The 13,950-nt window shown below is 41.1% G+C and overlaps 1 protein-coding gene across 1 annotated transcript in view; it reads right to left on the minus strand.

The window, feature by feature from the left end:
* NAA25 (N-alpha-acetyltransferase 25, NatB auxiliary subunit) overlaps positions 1 to 13,950 on the minus strand; it is a 47,916-nt gene that overhangs the window by 18,866 nt on the left and 15,100 nt on the right. The window contains 11 exon segments of the mRNA XM_029056308.2: positions 1,182 to 1,281; positions 2,002 to 2,182; positions 3,087 to 3,176; positions 3,846 to 4,053; positions 6,630 to 6,742; positions 7,279 to 7,448; positions 8,050 to 8,139; positions 8,783 to 8,894; positions 9,807 to 9,885; positions 10,538 to 10,645; positions 11,668 to 11,742. Of these exon segments, the coding sequence (XP_028912141.1) occupies positions 1,182 to 1,281; positions 2,002 to 2,182; positions 3,087 to 3,176; positions 3,846 to 4,053; positions 6,630 to 6,742; positions 7,279 to 7,448; positions 8,050 to 8,139; positions 8,783 to 8,894; positions 9,807 to 9,885; positions 10,538 to 10,645; positions 11,668 to 11,742 (1,326 nt within the window).

Consider the following 13,950-nt stretch of genomic DNA (forward strand, 5'->3'; position numbering starts at 1 on the left):
CTGCCCCCACCTTTTTTAAATGGCATTTGCTAAGTGCTTTCTATGCGCCAGACACTGTACTAACTGCTGGGGTAGATATAAATTAATTAGGTTGGGCACAGTCCCTGTCCCACATGGGGGTTCATGGTCTTACTCCCCATTTTACAGTTGTGGGAACTGAGGTACGGAGAAGTGAAGTTAATTGCCCAAGGTCACACAGAGAAGACAGGTGGGAGAGCTGGGACTAGAATCCCGGTCCTCCGGCTCCCAGCCCCGAGCTCTATCCCCTAGGCCACAGTGATCCTCTCACTTGCTTACACTGCCAATGTTTTGGAAAGGCTTGAATTGCTTGAATTTTGACAATAGCAGAGAAAAGACTCAGAAACCACTGTGTTAAGCCACCAACTGTTTACAAGTTTGGTCCACTCCCAAATCACAAGCATGTTTTTCCAGGCGAGAACATAGCACAAACAAGTATTCAATGCTTGAAGCTAAGAACATGTAGGAAATTTTTACTGAAATACCACAAGGACCTAGTAGACTTCTCTGGGCAATGTTTTCTCCTTAACCATCCTCACGAGAGCTGGCATTGATTTGGGTGGCTCTAAGGGTTGGATGTTTTCCAGTGAAGCATCTGGCTTGGCATTCCCTTGATGTGTCTTGTCCAGTCAAAACTAGGCTAAGTAAGACCGGGATGTCCAATATGGGGGGCAGGGGGACTTCTGTTTGACTTTTGCTGATTTTATATCTTCATAAGTGCCCCTTGCATTGGGCACAGTTGGGGAACAAAAAAGAGAACCTAGCTACAAATACAAGACCACACATAGCTCTAGTCATTCCAGAGGTTGTAACCATTGAAAGAGTACTATTTTTCTCCTTTAGAAAGAGACCAACTCTCACAAAAATGGAGATCAGAGCTAACAAGTCCCAAATCTGAGATAAGTGCCATGTCTCTCCTTCCTGGCATGATAATAAGGAGTTCTGGGTTTAACTATTACATGGGTCACCCTTCTTGACTCCACATGTATCCAATTTTTTCCCCTTCAGTTTTAGACCGAAGGGTCCAGTCTGGGAACTGTTTCATTTGCAAAAATCTCAATCACCATACAAGCCCTGTGAACGCTTATTATAAGAGTATTTCAAATACATGGAATTAAAATGGTCTGGTTAGAGTTCATGCTGAAAGAAACATTTTCACTTACATCTTTCTGGTTGGAGTGGAAAAACCTGAGGGCAAAGTTACATGACTGGGATGCAGCAGCATACTGACCTAATGGCTCAGCATATCGGGTCAGAAGATAACTGGAAGATAAAATGAAGAAGTTAAATTCGCCTATTTCCATTTGCATGGCCCCCAAATAAATCACTGACCATATGATCAGCTGCCTACCATTACCCTTGGGTAGATGGAATCGTATTAGACACACTCTCACAGCCCATAAAGAACAATATGGGGTGGAGGGGGAGGGAGAAGGATGCCAAACTAAAAATCCTCAGCTGAAATTCATCCTTCCCCCCGATTCTCAAGACTTTCTTAAATTAGAGCCACCAGGACAGAGCTTCTACCCTACAGGTAGACAGTTGTAACTCTTCTTGCCTAGCAGGACACAGGGCTGTCTTTTCTCATTCAAACTGAGGCAATGTGTAAAAGTGGGTTCTCTTAAAATTCATCCTGGAGGGAGTAATTCAAATGAATCTCTCATATCAACAGGTATGAGAAATACATGCTAAATTTCCTGAATTCAGGGGAACAAAATCAAGATTTCAGAGTAACTGTGACTAAGAGCTTATGCTATTTTGTCGACATTTCTGGCACCTTTAGAGCTAATTTTTGTAACCTAACAACAGACATCAAACACAAGTTGTTTCAAGATGGAGCACCACAGGTTTTAGCTCAAGCTTGGCTCTTATGAAGAGGAACAGTGGCATTTATAATGTTAGCGATGAATCTCTGGAGTAAATCATTTGGTGCCACAAAGTCAATGATGGTTCAATGTGTAATTCGGAGTACACAGTACCTACCCAATGGTGTCATGCTGTATATGTTTTGCATCAAGACTGGAATAGAGATCCACGACTGGCTCAAACGCACCCAGAAGGCAGTAGATTCGAACAAGCAGCAATTTGAACTGGGCATTGGAAGGACTGTGGGTTAATCCCTCTTCTAGTAATATGAGGGCCTGCCAGGCTGCTCTCTCTTCCCCTGGAAGCAAGCGAGTAAAGTTACACAGAGCCCCTGGTGCCTCAAGAGAGGCTTCAAAACAAACATCTGGCAGCAGCTTGGCCTAGTGGACAGACTACGGACCTGGGTTCTAATCCCAGCCCCGCCACTTGTCTGCTGTATGACCTTGGGCAAGTCACGTCACTTCTCTGTGTCTCACCTAGCTCGTCTGAGCAGTGGGGATTAAGAATGTGAGCCCCATGTGGGACATTGACTGTGTCCAACCTGATCAGCTTGTGTTGACCCCACTGATTCGAACAGTGCCTGCCACATAGTAAGCACTCAACAAATACCATAAAAACACCTAAAAAAAAACTTTTTTGGAAATGGCAGTCCCAATCTGAAACACATCTAATAACCTGACCTGCAAATTTCCTTTGAAGACCTCTAGATTTTCAATAGATTTAACTCTGCTCTAAAATATGTTCTAAACAAATGTGGTGACGTGGTTGTGTCAGAAGGGAGCAGCAAAGAGTTGGTTTAGTAGATTGTGGTATCACCTTTCCAAACATGGATGGCGATTAATTATTATGGCACTTCTTAAGCGCTTACTATGTGCCAAGCACTGTTTTAAGCACTGGTTGTTGGTCCAAGCTGGGTAAAGAATGGGAAACAGAGTATCTTTCAAGGTCTAGTCTAATCTAATGTGACTGTGGTTGAGTTTCATGGACAGAGCCCCAGTTTAACATTTTCTTCCATATGATGATAAAATCAGAAAGAGCCAATATGAGAAAACTTTGGTAAAAACTTCTTTGAGAGAGGGTGCAGGAGAAGAACAATAAAGGAACACACAAAATGAGATACTTTGAAATGAATGTTGAAATGGTACAGATATCAGAACAGCAGTGTTGGTTAATAAAAGCTAAAGTTTACAATTGCAACGTACCTGCTTCTAGCCACATATCAATAAGTATGTGGACTGCAAGTAGACAGTAGTAATCTGAAAACTGCAATTCTGTTTTCAAACAGGATTTCCCTGGGGGAAAAAAGCAGACCCAATTGTCCCACTGTTTCCTGTAATTAAAAATGCCAAAACTATCATGCATGATGCCCAAACAAGGTTGCCTTTGAGACTGATGTTTTATAAATATTTTGAACAAAGCTTACTCTTCTATTCTGCCATTTACATTTCCCCATTATAAATTTCTCAAGGACATCTATATACATCTATACATTACACATCTATAGACATAGATACCATCTTTCAGAATCTTATTATTCATTTATTTTGATTCACAAGTAGGTTTAAATGCACATAGGAGAAAGGCTGAAGGGGAGAGATTTAAAATAAATAATTTCTAAAAGAGTTCTGCAGAATATTTCTATCAGCTGAGGCCACAATGTTTATTAACCTCACCAGATCCAAGAGATGTTACTCATACAGTGCTTTGCACTCAGTAGCGCTCAATAAATAGGACTGAATGAATGAATGAATCTAGCCAGGAATAGAATGGTCAGCTGGAAGAAAATGAGAAATGCAGAAATCTTAAATCTGATAAAGACACGATCTAAAGGCCCTTTCCATCTCTATTCCTCAGAGTTTGGCTTTCTTCAAATAAGGAGCAGAAGAGGAATCACCAGTTCTTGAAAGTGTGGGCCAAAGCTTAAACACACCACCAGCTACTGCAGTTTTTGAGATGCTCACCAAATTCTAGCCCATGCTGGTATCGTAACATCAACTCTCGGACTACCGTCAGCTGCTGGTTCTTATCCATGGTGTGATAAAGGCCTAACAATCTTGTTAGTTGCACCACACACAAATGTTGTTGGAGGGCTTTGATGTCAGCCGGCAGGGCCGGCTTGTCCTCTTTTGGTGCTGACAAAGGCACAACTCCGAGTAATTGATTGATGAACTGTAAAGACAAAGTTTCAACAAGTTTCTAATCATACCTGATCTGGAACAGCTAATCATCATTCCCTATAGACTCCCATTCATATAAGTATTATTGTCGAATTTGTTAAGCCCTTACTATATGAAAGCGTATATGAGAAGCAGCCCGGCCTAGGGGCAAGAGCAAGGGCTTGGGAGCCAGAGGTCGTGGGTTCTATTCCGGCTATGACATTTGTTTGCTCTGTGGCCTTGGGCAAGTCGCTTCGCTTCCCTGTGCCTCAGTTACCTCTTCTGTAAAATGAAAATGAGGATTGAGACTGTGAGCCCCATGTGGGACAGGAACTGTGTCCAACCTGATTACCTGGTATCTACTCCAGCGCTTAAAACAGTGCTTGGCAAATAGGTGCTTAACAAATACCATAGTGATTATTATTATTACTCTATGTCAAGCACTATTCTAACCACTGTGGTAGATACAATTAGGTTGGACACAGTCCCTGTCACAGCCTAAGTAGGGCTCACAGTCTAAGTAGGAAGGATAACAAGTATTGAATCCCCATTCTATAGATGGGGGAAGACAGGGGAAGCAGTGTGGCCTAATGGAAAGAGGACTGGCCTAAGAGAGTCAGAGAACCTGGGTTCTAATCTCAACTCCATCACTTGTCTGGTGTGAGACCCTGAGCAAGTCATTTTACTTCCCTGTGCCTCAGTTACCTCATCTGTAAAATGGGGATTAAATCCCACTCCCGCCAATTTAGACTTTGAGTCCCATGTGGGACAGGGACTGTGTTCAATCTGCATGTACTATACCCACTCTAGTTTAGGACAGTGTCTGGTATATAGTAAGTGCTTAACAAGCACCTTTTTTAAAAAAAATGAGGAAACTGAGGCACAGAGAAGTTAAGTGACTTGCCCAAAGTCCCACAGCAGGCAACTAGTACAACCTGGGATTAGAACTCAGATCACTTCATTCCCAGGCCCGTGCTCTTTCCACTAGGTCATGCTGCTCCTCTTATTAAAGGGTACAATAGCCACAGAAATGTCTCCAATATCATTCCGTTCACTATGCACTTCCAAAGGTAGTTTTGTTTAGCGTGGCTAAGTGCCAGTAGCCTGGATTTGGGAGTCAGAGAACGTGGGTTCTAATACTGGCACTGCCACTTGTCTGCTGTGTGACCTTGGGCAAGCCACTTTACTTCTCTATGCCTCAGTTACCTCATCTGTATAATGGAGGTAAAGACTGTTAGCCCCATGTGGGACAACCTGATTACCTTGTATCTACCCCAGTGCTTAGAACAGTGCTTGGCACATAGTAAGCGCTTAACAAATACCATAATTATTATTATTTAACTTTATTATTATTTAACTCATTTATTTACACTTAAAAATTTGGTTTTCAGAGTTCCAGGGTTAGGAAGAGATCAAATTAATAGTCCAGTACTCCAGCAAAAGAGCACTGGAAAAAAAAAAAAAGCAGAGTTCAAATCCAAACAAAAAAACAGAAATACAGTCCTAAATGGTGAGTGTCTAATCCATTTAAAAGTTAATTTGCAATCACTGGCTTTTCTGTTCTAGCCTGTTGGTTTATGAACCATTATTTCTACTTATTATTGATATTTTCACTTTCTTTTCAAATGCAGAAACATCCTGGAAGGTTATGTGACTAAACAGTTTTGATTCACAGTTTTTGCAACCTGCATAATCCTTCTGAAATGTACAGAGTTAAAAGAAGCCAGCATCACATTCAGTGTTTAGTCAAGAAAGGAAAACAAAAAGGCAACAGATTAAGACGACAAACTGGGAATGAAGCTGGACTCCGTAGTCCATCCTCTGAAAAGTGAGACTGACTGTTTTTCTAGACCTGGCTCATACCCCTTTGTGCTAGTGGAGTCTGGCACACATCTGCAGGGATTATTCTGCAACTGCTTGAAGGAACAGTTCTGCTGCGTGACATGATTTTCAACTGCAGACCTAATCCAGTAGAGTTTGGGATTATTAAAATCTCTTCTCCCAACTAACTAAAATTTATATGGGGTGGGGCTGGAGATATCTTTAAGTAAGATGAAAGAAAAGCATCTAGTCATATAATTAATTGATGGTATTTACTGAGCCTTACTCTCTGCAGAACACTGTACTAAGCAATTGGGAATATACAATACCACAAAGTTGTTTGGCACATTCCTTGTCCACAAAGAGGGAACGTTTCCCTCCCCCTTAGACCATGAGCACCATACAGTCCAGATACAGAAGCACTACTTGCAGTATGGGAGTCAGTATCCCCTGCTAGAGGGTCTTTCTTGTGTACGACTCCAGCCCTTGGATATATGTAATTGCCAGGGAACTAATTCTCAATTCCCCAAGCATTAACGACTTCTACATTTTGACCTTTTCCTGCTTTGGACATTCTGTTTAGATCCTTTCCATCTGTTTTATACACTTTAATGTCCTATGCCATTTTTGAGCAAAACTGACCCCAAGAGCCAATAATGAGCAGAAATTTCCTCAGAGAATAAGCTGGTCTGTGCTAAATGGAAAACTTCCACACTTCTGATTCCCCAGGGACTCAGCTGTATTTCACTGAAACCTAACTGTTCTTACCTTGGTACACTCTGTGGAGGGCAAGAGATCAACAAATACTTTGAGGTCAGTAAAACAGCAAGGTTTGTCTCCAAACTTTTTAAAGTACTGGAACATTAACTCTTCTGGATTACCTAAAAGGAAAACAACCAAATTTATTCAGGGGCTGAAGCATTTTCAATTCTAAACGATTTAGTAAGAGAGTTATGACTTTAGTGTTTCTTTAAATACTCTGTCCCTTCTTCCCTGGAGTTTGTGAAAGGCCTTTAAAGTTATTCCTTTTTAAGAGGAACAGGAGGAACAACTCCTGCTGACTCAGGCTCTCCTAAGGAGAGAAAAATAAACACGGACAACCATAAATCAATGACAACAAGAAAGAACAGTATGTTCACAGAAATTGCTAAAACAAATCATCAGATGTATAACCAGTATCACAGTGCTACAGGGGTGAAAAATATCCGAACAAAAAAACTTGATCCATCTGATTTTAACTGTCAAACAGTTTTAATGGGGAAAAAAGCGGGGGACAAAAGCCTGATACCTCAAGTTATTAGTAGCTATCTCAAATCCTCCTTCAGCTCTTTCAAACAAGCCACATGTAGAATGAACAACGTCTGGGTTCAGTTTACATTTCCCTTCAAAGACCTCTATTGCCATCACTGCTCCTTACCTAATTTGTATTCGTCATTCCATCCCTGGCGGCGCAAGCGTCTGATGAGCTCCAATTTGGCTAGATGTGGTCCCCGAAGGTGCCGAGAGCTCTTCGATTCTTCAGTTATCCTATCTTCGATGAACTTCACAGCTTCCTCGGCGGAATAATGAACATCTCCTTCCAAGGAACTGGAGAGGTGAATGTGCAAATTGAACAGGCTCTGAGCAATGTTTCTGTCATCAAAACTTAATGCCAAAACCAGACTTGATCATTATGCAGAAGAGGAAGCAGCCACCCAACTCTCTTAACTGACAACCGCTAGACTGTAAGCTCGTTATGGGCAGGGAATGTGCCTGCTAATTCTGTTGTATTATACTCTTCCAAGGGTTTAGTACAGGTCTCCACGCATAGTAAGGCTTAATAAATATATACTGATTGCCAGTGTCACAAGGGGTTGACTAGAAATTTGGCATTCATTACTATAGAGCTATTTCTAGGAGAGGTACAGTTACGTTAAACCGCTGCAGACTCTGAAATGCTGCTGAGCTGGGGACAATCTACTATTTTCCTAATTTTGCAGGCAGCAAAACTGAGATAGAGATTTGGCTGAAGTCAAGAGCAGCAGAGTGGAGGACTGAAACCCAGAAGGCTGATTCTACGTGTTCTACTCAGGAAGAATGGGCTACCCCTCTCTTATAAAAAGATGGATTAATTAGACAGAAGCAAGCAACGAATGAAGACTTCTTTAAGAATCTGTCTCAAATCAACCAGAGAGGAAAAACAACTTACTGTTCTCCTTCTGCAGGAGGTGTCCAGGCCTCATCAATTAGTTGAAAGACAGAGTCAAAATAAGTCAGGTAGAACTGCCAATCATCTGAGCTAAAATAAGGAACAAGGAGGAAAATTAAACTAAAGTATACCAAAAGTTAACGAAATCTGTGACAATTAATCTTCCTCATCTTTGCTCTGTACGAAGCAAGGCGTGATCTTTTTGTTTCCCTGTGTCCTCTGTGAGAAATGAAATGGGCATGCCTGCACTCGAAGAAGCATTTTCAAAGTCGTGGCAAAATCAAAAGACCACCTAAAACAACCCCCAGGCCTAAATTATAGCTGGGAGGCATTTTCTCAGAAAAATCACTATGCTTATCTACTACTTCAAAGTCTCCCCTAAGGTAAAAAAAAGAGGACCTGGGGTTCAACAGTGCTTTAATTTAGGTAGTGCAGTGAAGTTGCTTAAAGGTACAGACGCAGGAACCAAAAACATTAGAAAAGTAAGATGCGGTGTTCTGTTAATATTGCAAAAATATCATCTCCCCTTTTTACCAAGAAGATATAGGGATGGCTGTAAAAGTGAGGTACAGAAAGTCACACTGGCCTGACTGGCAAAAATGACTCCACTCTCCTTACCTTTAAGATCAAGCCCAGTTAAAAGGCCTCTCTGACAGCCAACAAAACTCAGTAATTACCTGACCATGAATGCCCTTGTTTCCATTTTCGAGTCAAAGGTGAAATACCAACTCACTTTCTGAGTAAAAGCCGTCGGGATAGCGCATTACACTCTGGCCACTTTTTCAGCTTCTTGTACATCGTCATACATTTATTCTCTCGACTCTGCAGCTCGCTTATCAATTTTTCTACAATTAAGACACCGGATTAAACGGGTTTCTCTTTTCCCTTTAGGAAGCAGCACGTACACATTCGGCTACAAGTTCAAAACACTTTCTTACTGTCCCACACTCAAGGAATAGAGCCACTTCAGGTTTACAGAGGTTACGGTGAGTGGCTTATTCGGAAGCTGACAAAAGTTTGCAGGGAGCAAACTCTTCCTATTCCTCATCTTCTCTTAAAGGGAGCACATATTAGGATGCTCCTGAGCACTAGTGTAACCCAGCAAAATGAGCTCATCTTGAAAAGCACAACTAAATCATGAGTTTGTGTGGAGGCTTGGCTGTATCTCATGGGAAATGTGAATCTGATAGCTCCAACTCTGCCAAAATGCCTTTGAGACAGAATTACAAAGAGTGTGGACTGGAAGGTGGGACTGGATGAAGCTCAAAGGGGAGGCAGAAGAGAATAACTAAAACTCTTTCAGAAGAAACATTTCTCAGGAGGAGATTGGAATCAGTTGCGAAGAAATCCTGCAAATTTAATGACAAATTTCTCTTTGGATTCACAAAGTTGAAAGCAATGTGACTGGTGACGCTAACAGTTCCTGGTAATACTTTATGGGTTAGCTGTAAAGAATGGAATTTCCTAGCTGCAGAATTGGTTGTGCTGGGTGGGAGAGTGTACAGGCTGGTGGTTATCTCCAAGGACACATTAGTTACTGGGGAATTAAATTCACAATACTGAAATCCTGCAAGAGATATTTTTTTTAATGCTTTAAATATTTACAATTGGCAGTACGAGTATATTCAGTACGCCCAGGACAATCTGTAGAGGAAACTATTTTTAATTACATTTACTTAGAAAAAAATGGAGGCTAATGCTCAACCAATTTCCTCAAGTACTGCCTAATGGAGCCACAAATGAAGTCTTATGATTACCTCCTAGTTTTCCTCTGACAACATCCAAGGCTTCCTGGTACTTTCCCAAACGTTCCAGGATCATATAATAAAGTTCAACCTGAGAAATCAAGCAGATTAGGGCTATAAGCCAGTGAAATACTTTCCGGTAATGAAAAAAGAGCGGTTTATGCTTATATTTAGGAAAGGGAGAGAAAAAGATACTGCTTTTGAACCAAAAGGAAGCAGTCTCATAAGACACTCTTTAAGCAGCATAGCCTAATGAATAGAGCACGGGCCTGGGAATCAGAAGGACCTGGATTCTAATCCCAGATTCGCCACTTATAGTTTATGACCTCGGGCAAATCAGTTAACTTCTCTGTGCCTCAGTTACCTCATTTGTAAAATAGGGATTAAAATCGTGAGCCTCATGCGGGACAGTGACTGCGCCCAACCTGATTAGTCTGAATCTACCCCAGCGCTCAAAACAGTGCTTGACTCAAAGTAAGTGCTTAACAAATACTATCATCAACAATCTGGCAATAACTGCATCTCCCTTCTGGGAGCAAACTATTTTAGGTCATCTCAAAGCACCTAAAAGCCCAGTTGTTACTATTACCCTAGAACATAGTCATTTCCAAGGGGTTCTTGAATTTGTTCAAAACTTTCACGGACATATGGCAACTGGAAGAAAGAACTTGCACCCATTAACTCAATCCATAAATCATAACCTACAGTTCTCATAATTAGAAAACAAGTCTATAAGATCTTACTTCAGCCTCTGCCTCTATTTTGTCTTCCTTCACCATTTTTTCCACCATTCTCTCAGCAAGAGGCAAAAACATGGTTTTGGAGAGATTTTCATCCTGTGCAGAAATTGACTGGGGAGAGGAAAAAAAAAAAGTACATGTATAGTACACTGTCATTCTAATTTCCTTGGATTTACATTATTGCACCACTCCACTGTAGATCACTTCTTTGGGCCCAAGCAAGAAGAAGCTAGCTGAGCTTGTGTCCAGGCCAGATACTGCTCCTAATGTGATTTATAGAAAATACTTTCTGGAAGCTCCAGTTGGTTTGGAAGGCAGCATAAAGTAATTTTTAATGAAAAAAAACCCCACAAAAATATTCCATTGTCTTTTTGCAATATCTCTAAAATCAATTAAAATGGGGACATGTGGACTAAATCCAGACCCAAAAAGGTCAAGTATTTGGATAGAGAATTAAACTTGGACTAGCCACAACAGTCATGGGATTATTGGAGAGGAGAAAACACAGACACACTCCAAGACAAACATGCACAAATAAATTGAAGCTACTTGTAAAGCACAGGGTTCTCTATTGGCTGTTTCACATCTGATACATTTACTTTTGCACAACAACTTCTTGCAGGCACCCTGGGTTCACATTTAAATAGTTTTGTGAATAAAAATGAGGAAAAAGTAAAATAAAAATTGCAATATTGGGATATGGACATCAGGTATTTCTAATCTTGGGTTCTAATCCCAGCTCCGCCACTTGTTTGCTATGTCAGTTCACTTCTCTGTGCCTCAGTTACCTCATTTGTAAAATAGGGTTTGATAGCCTCACACGGGACGGGGACTGTGTCCAACTTGATTTGCTTGTAGGCACTCAACAAATACAGTTGATTGATCATGAAGAGAAAATGGCATTCAAAGAAACAAAATGGCACACTTCTTGTGGAATATTGCTTATAATTCTGGGAATATTACATCATAAGAATCAAACACAACTACTTGCACTATAAGCCATGCGAGGTAGGGACTCTGTCCCACCTGATTAACCCGCATAAGCATTTAACAAATACCATAACAGTAACTTAATTTACAAAGAGAAGAAAATGTTTAAAGACTCCACAATCCATTCTGAATATTGTACTCACCTGCATAATTAAGCTCATCACAGACCAAAAATAGTAAGGGTTTTTGGGTACAATCTTGTAAAGTGCCATTCCAGCCTGAAAAACACCAGCAGAGTAGTTTACTTTCTAGAATTTCTTAAGCCATATAAGGACATGCACATGATTAGATTCTGGACAGTAACTATTACTTAGGAATTAGAAATTAATTTGAACGTTATAGCCAAGTATGTAGCCAAGAGTACAACCATCTCAGTCATTTTCAAAAGTAACATACAGTATTTTGGAGTGATGAGGATCCTTAACTTTCACAAATGGAAAATCCATGCAAACATTACTGCTGAACCCCAGGATAGTGGCCTTACTTATCTAATTCCCCCCTGCTTATTCTTTCCCAGTACTTTGTGTAAGTGCTCTGCACACAGTGAGCACTTAATACCAATTACTACTAAAACCTGCTTCAAAATACAAGTTCATTTGGCAGTCACAATTCAGACACAGAAAAAAAAGTTTCAAAATTAGAAGAGGATGCTTTAGACTATTGCAAAAGGTAGGCTTCTTGACGTGTTTGCATGAACAGAGACAGGTCTCTCCAAATAACACATCAGAGGGCAGAATTGGGCCCTTAGGCTAAAAAGTTTGCTTAGTTTTCCAAGTACAGAGAAGCAGGGACAAGCTGAGCAGGAACAAGGATGGCCTCTCTGTAGAAGGATTGTGTACCTGGAAGGCCAGCATTTTACTGTTCGTAGCAATAACAGACTGAGAATAATTCCCAGGAGAAACTGTCAAAAGTATATCAGCTGAAAAATACGGCTTCCTAGAGCCTATCGTAACAAGTTGGAGAGTTCCCTACTCTTCACCTTCCGACTGGATAATGCCTGTAGTCAGAGTCAGTCCGTGATGCGTCGCTCACCAGCGAGCTTGTCATGAGTCACCTGATTTGCTCCTCTTTATATTTTGCAAGCAATACTATATAAACAACTCATTCTTAACCTAAAGTTTCAAAAAGATTTTCCTGAACGAACCAATCCCAGAAAAATTGAGCACCTGTGCACAGAATTACACCTAGGGAAAGATTGTAATGTTATATCAGGCGCTTAGTACAGTGCTCTACACATAGTAAGTACTCAATAAACACTACTGATTGACTGTGCACCTGACCACTTCTGAAATGCTCGTTGGCTGAACCTGTACCACGTACAACCAATGCCCATTTCCTTAAAAAATTCCAAACTCCTTGTAAAGGAGTTACAATACTACTTGTATTGTATTCCTAGCAATACAAACATGCTCAGTTCCTTTTCATTCAATCTGTAAGGGGGCCTTGGCAGAGTTCTTTTAGTAATAATAATAATAATGTCATTATGGTATTTTTTTAAGCTCTTATTATGAACCAGCCACTGGGGTAAGCGCTGAGGTGTATACGAGCAATTAGGGTTGGACACGGTCCCTGTCCCACATGGGGCTCCCAATCTCAACCCCCATTTTATAGATGAGGTAATTGAGGCCCAGAGATGGGAAGGGACTTGCCCAAGGTCAGACAGCAGACAAGAGGCGGAGCCGGGATTAGAACCTGTGATCTTCTAACTCCCAGGCCTGTGCTCTATCCACTAGGCCATGCTGCTTCTCTAATGCCTGGCTTGATGGCCTGGCCTCTGGTGATTGCTAGGACGCTGCTCAGAGTGGCCAGACCGCTGGAATAGGGCAGGAAGATTTCCAACTGGTCAATCAGGCTGGTGTGCTGACCCCACAGTTCTGAGAGTAGGACAAATGGGATAAGATCCCATAAGCGGTTAATACTGTGCTCTGCACACAGTAAGTGCTCAATAAATACAATTGAATGAATGAATGAATATTATGGAGAATGCTCTTCCCGCAATCACTGGATAGGCACTAAGAATCATATTTATATTAGGCAGGTTCAGGTCCCAAGGGAAATTTTCCCCTAGAAAAAGTATTACCCCCCAAATCTATGTTATTCCAAACTCTTTCAGCCAAGTGGCAGCTTTCTCCGCTATAACAATGCTTTACTTACCATATGCCAGGCAGGGATTGTCTCTATCTGTTGCCAAATTGTACATTTCAAGAGTTTAGTACAGTGCTCTGCACATATTCATTCATTCAATAGTATTTATTGAGCGCTTACTATGTGCAGAGGACTATACTAAGCACTTGGAATGTACAAATCGGTTACAGATAGAGACAGTCCCTGCCCTGTGACGGGCTTACAGTCTAATCGGGGGAGACAGACAAGAACAGTGGCCGCTCAATAAATACTATTGAATGAATGAATGAATGAATGAATGA

Source organism: Ornithorhynchus anatinus, chromosome 2 (genome assembly GCF_004115215.2).
Source record: "Ornithorhynchus anatinus isolate Pmale09 chromosome 2, mOrnAna1.pri.v4, whole genome shotgun sequence".
Taxonomy (NCBI): domain Eukaryota; kingdom Metazoa; phylum Chordata; class Mammalia; order Monotremata; family Ornithorhynchidae; genus Ornithorhynchus; species Ornithorhynchus anatinus.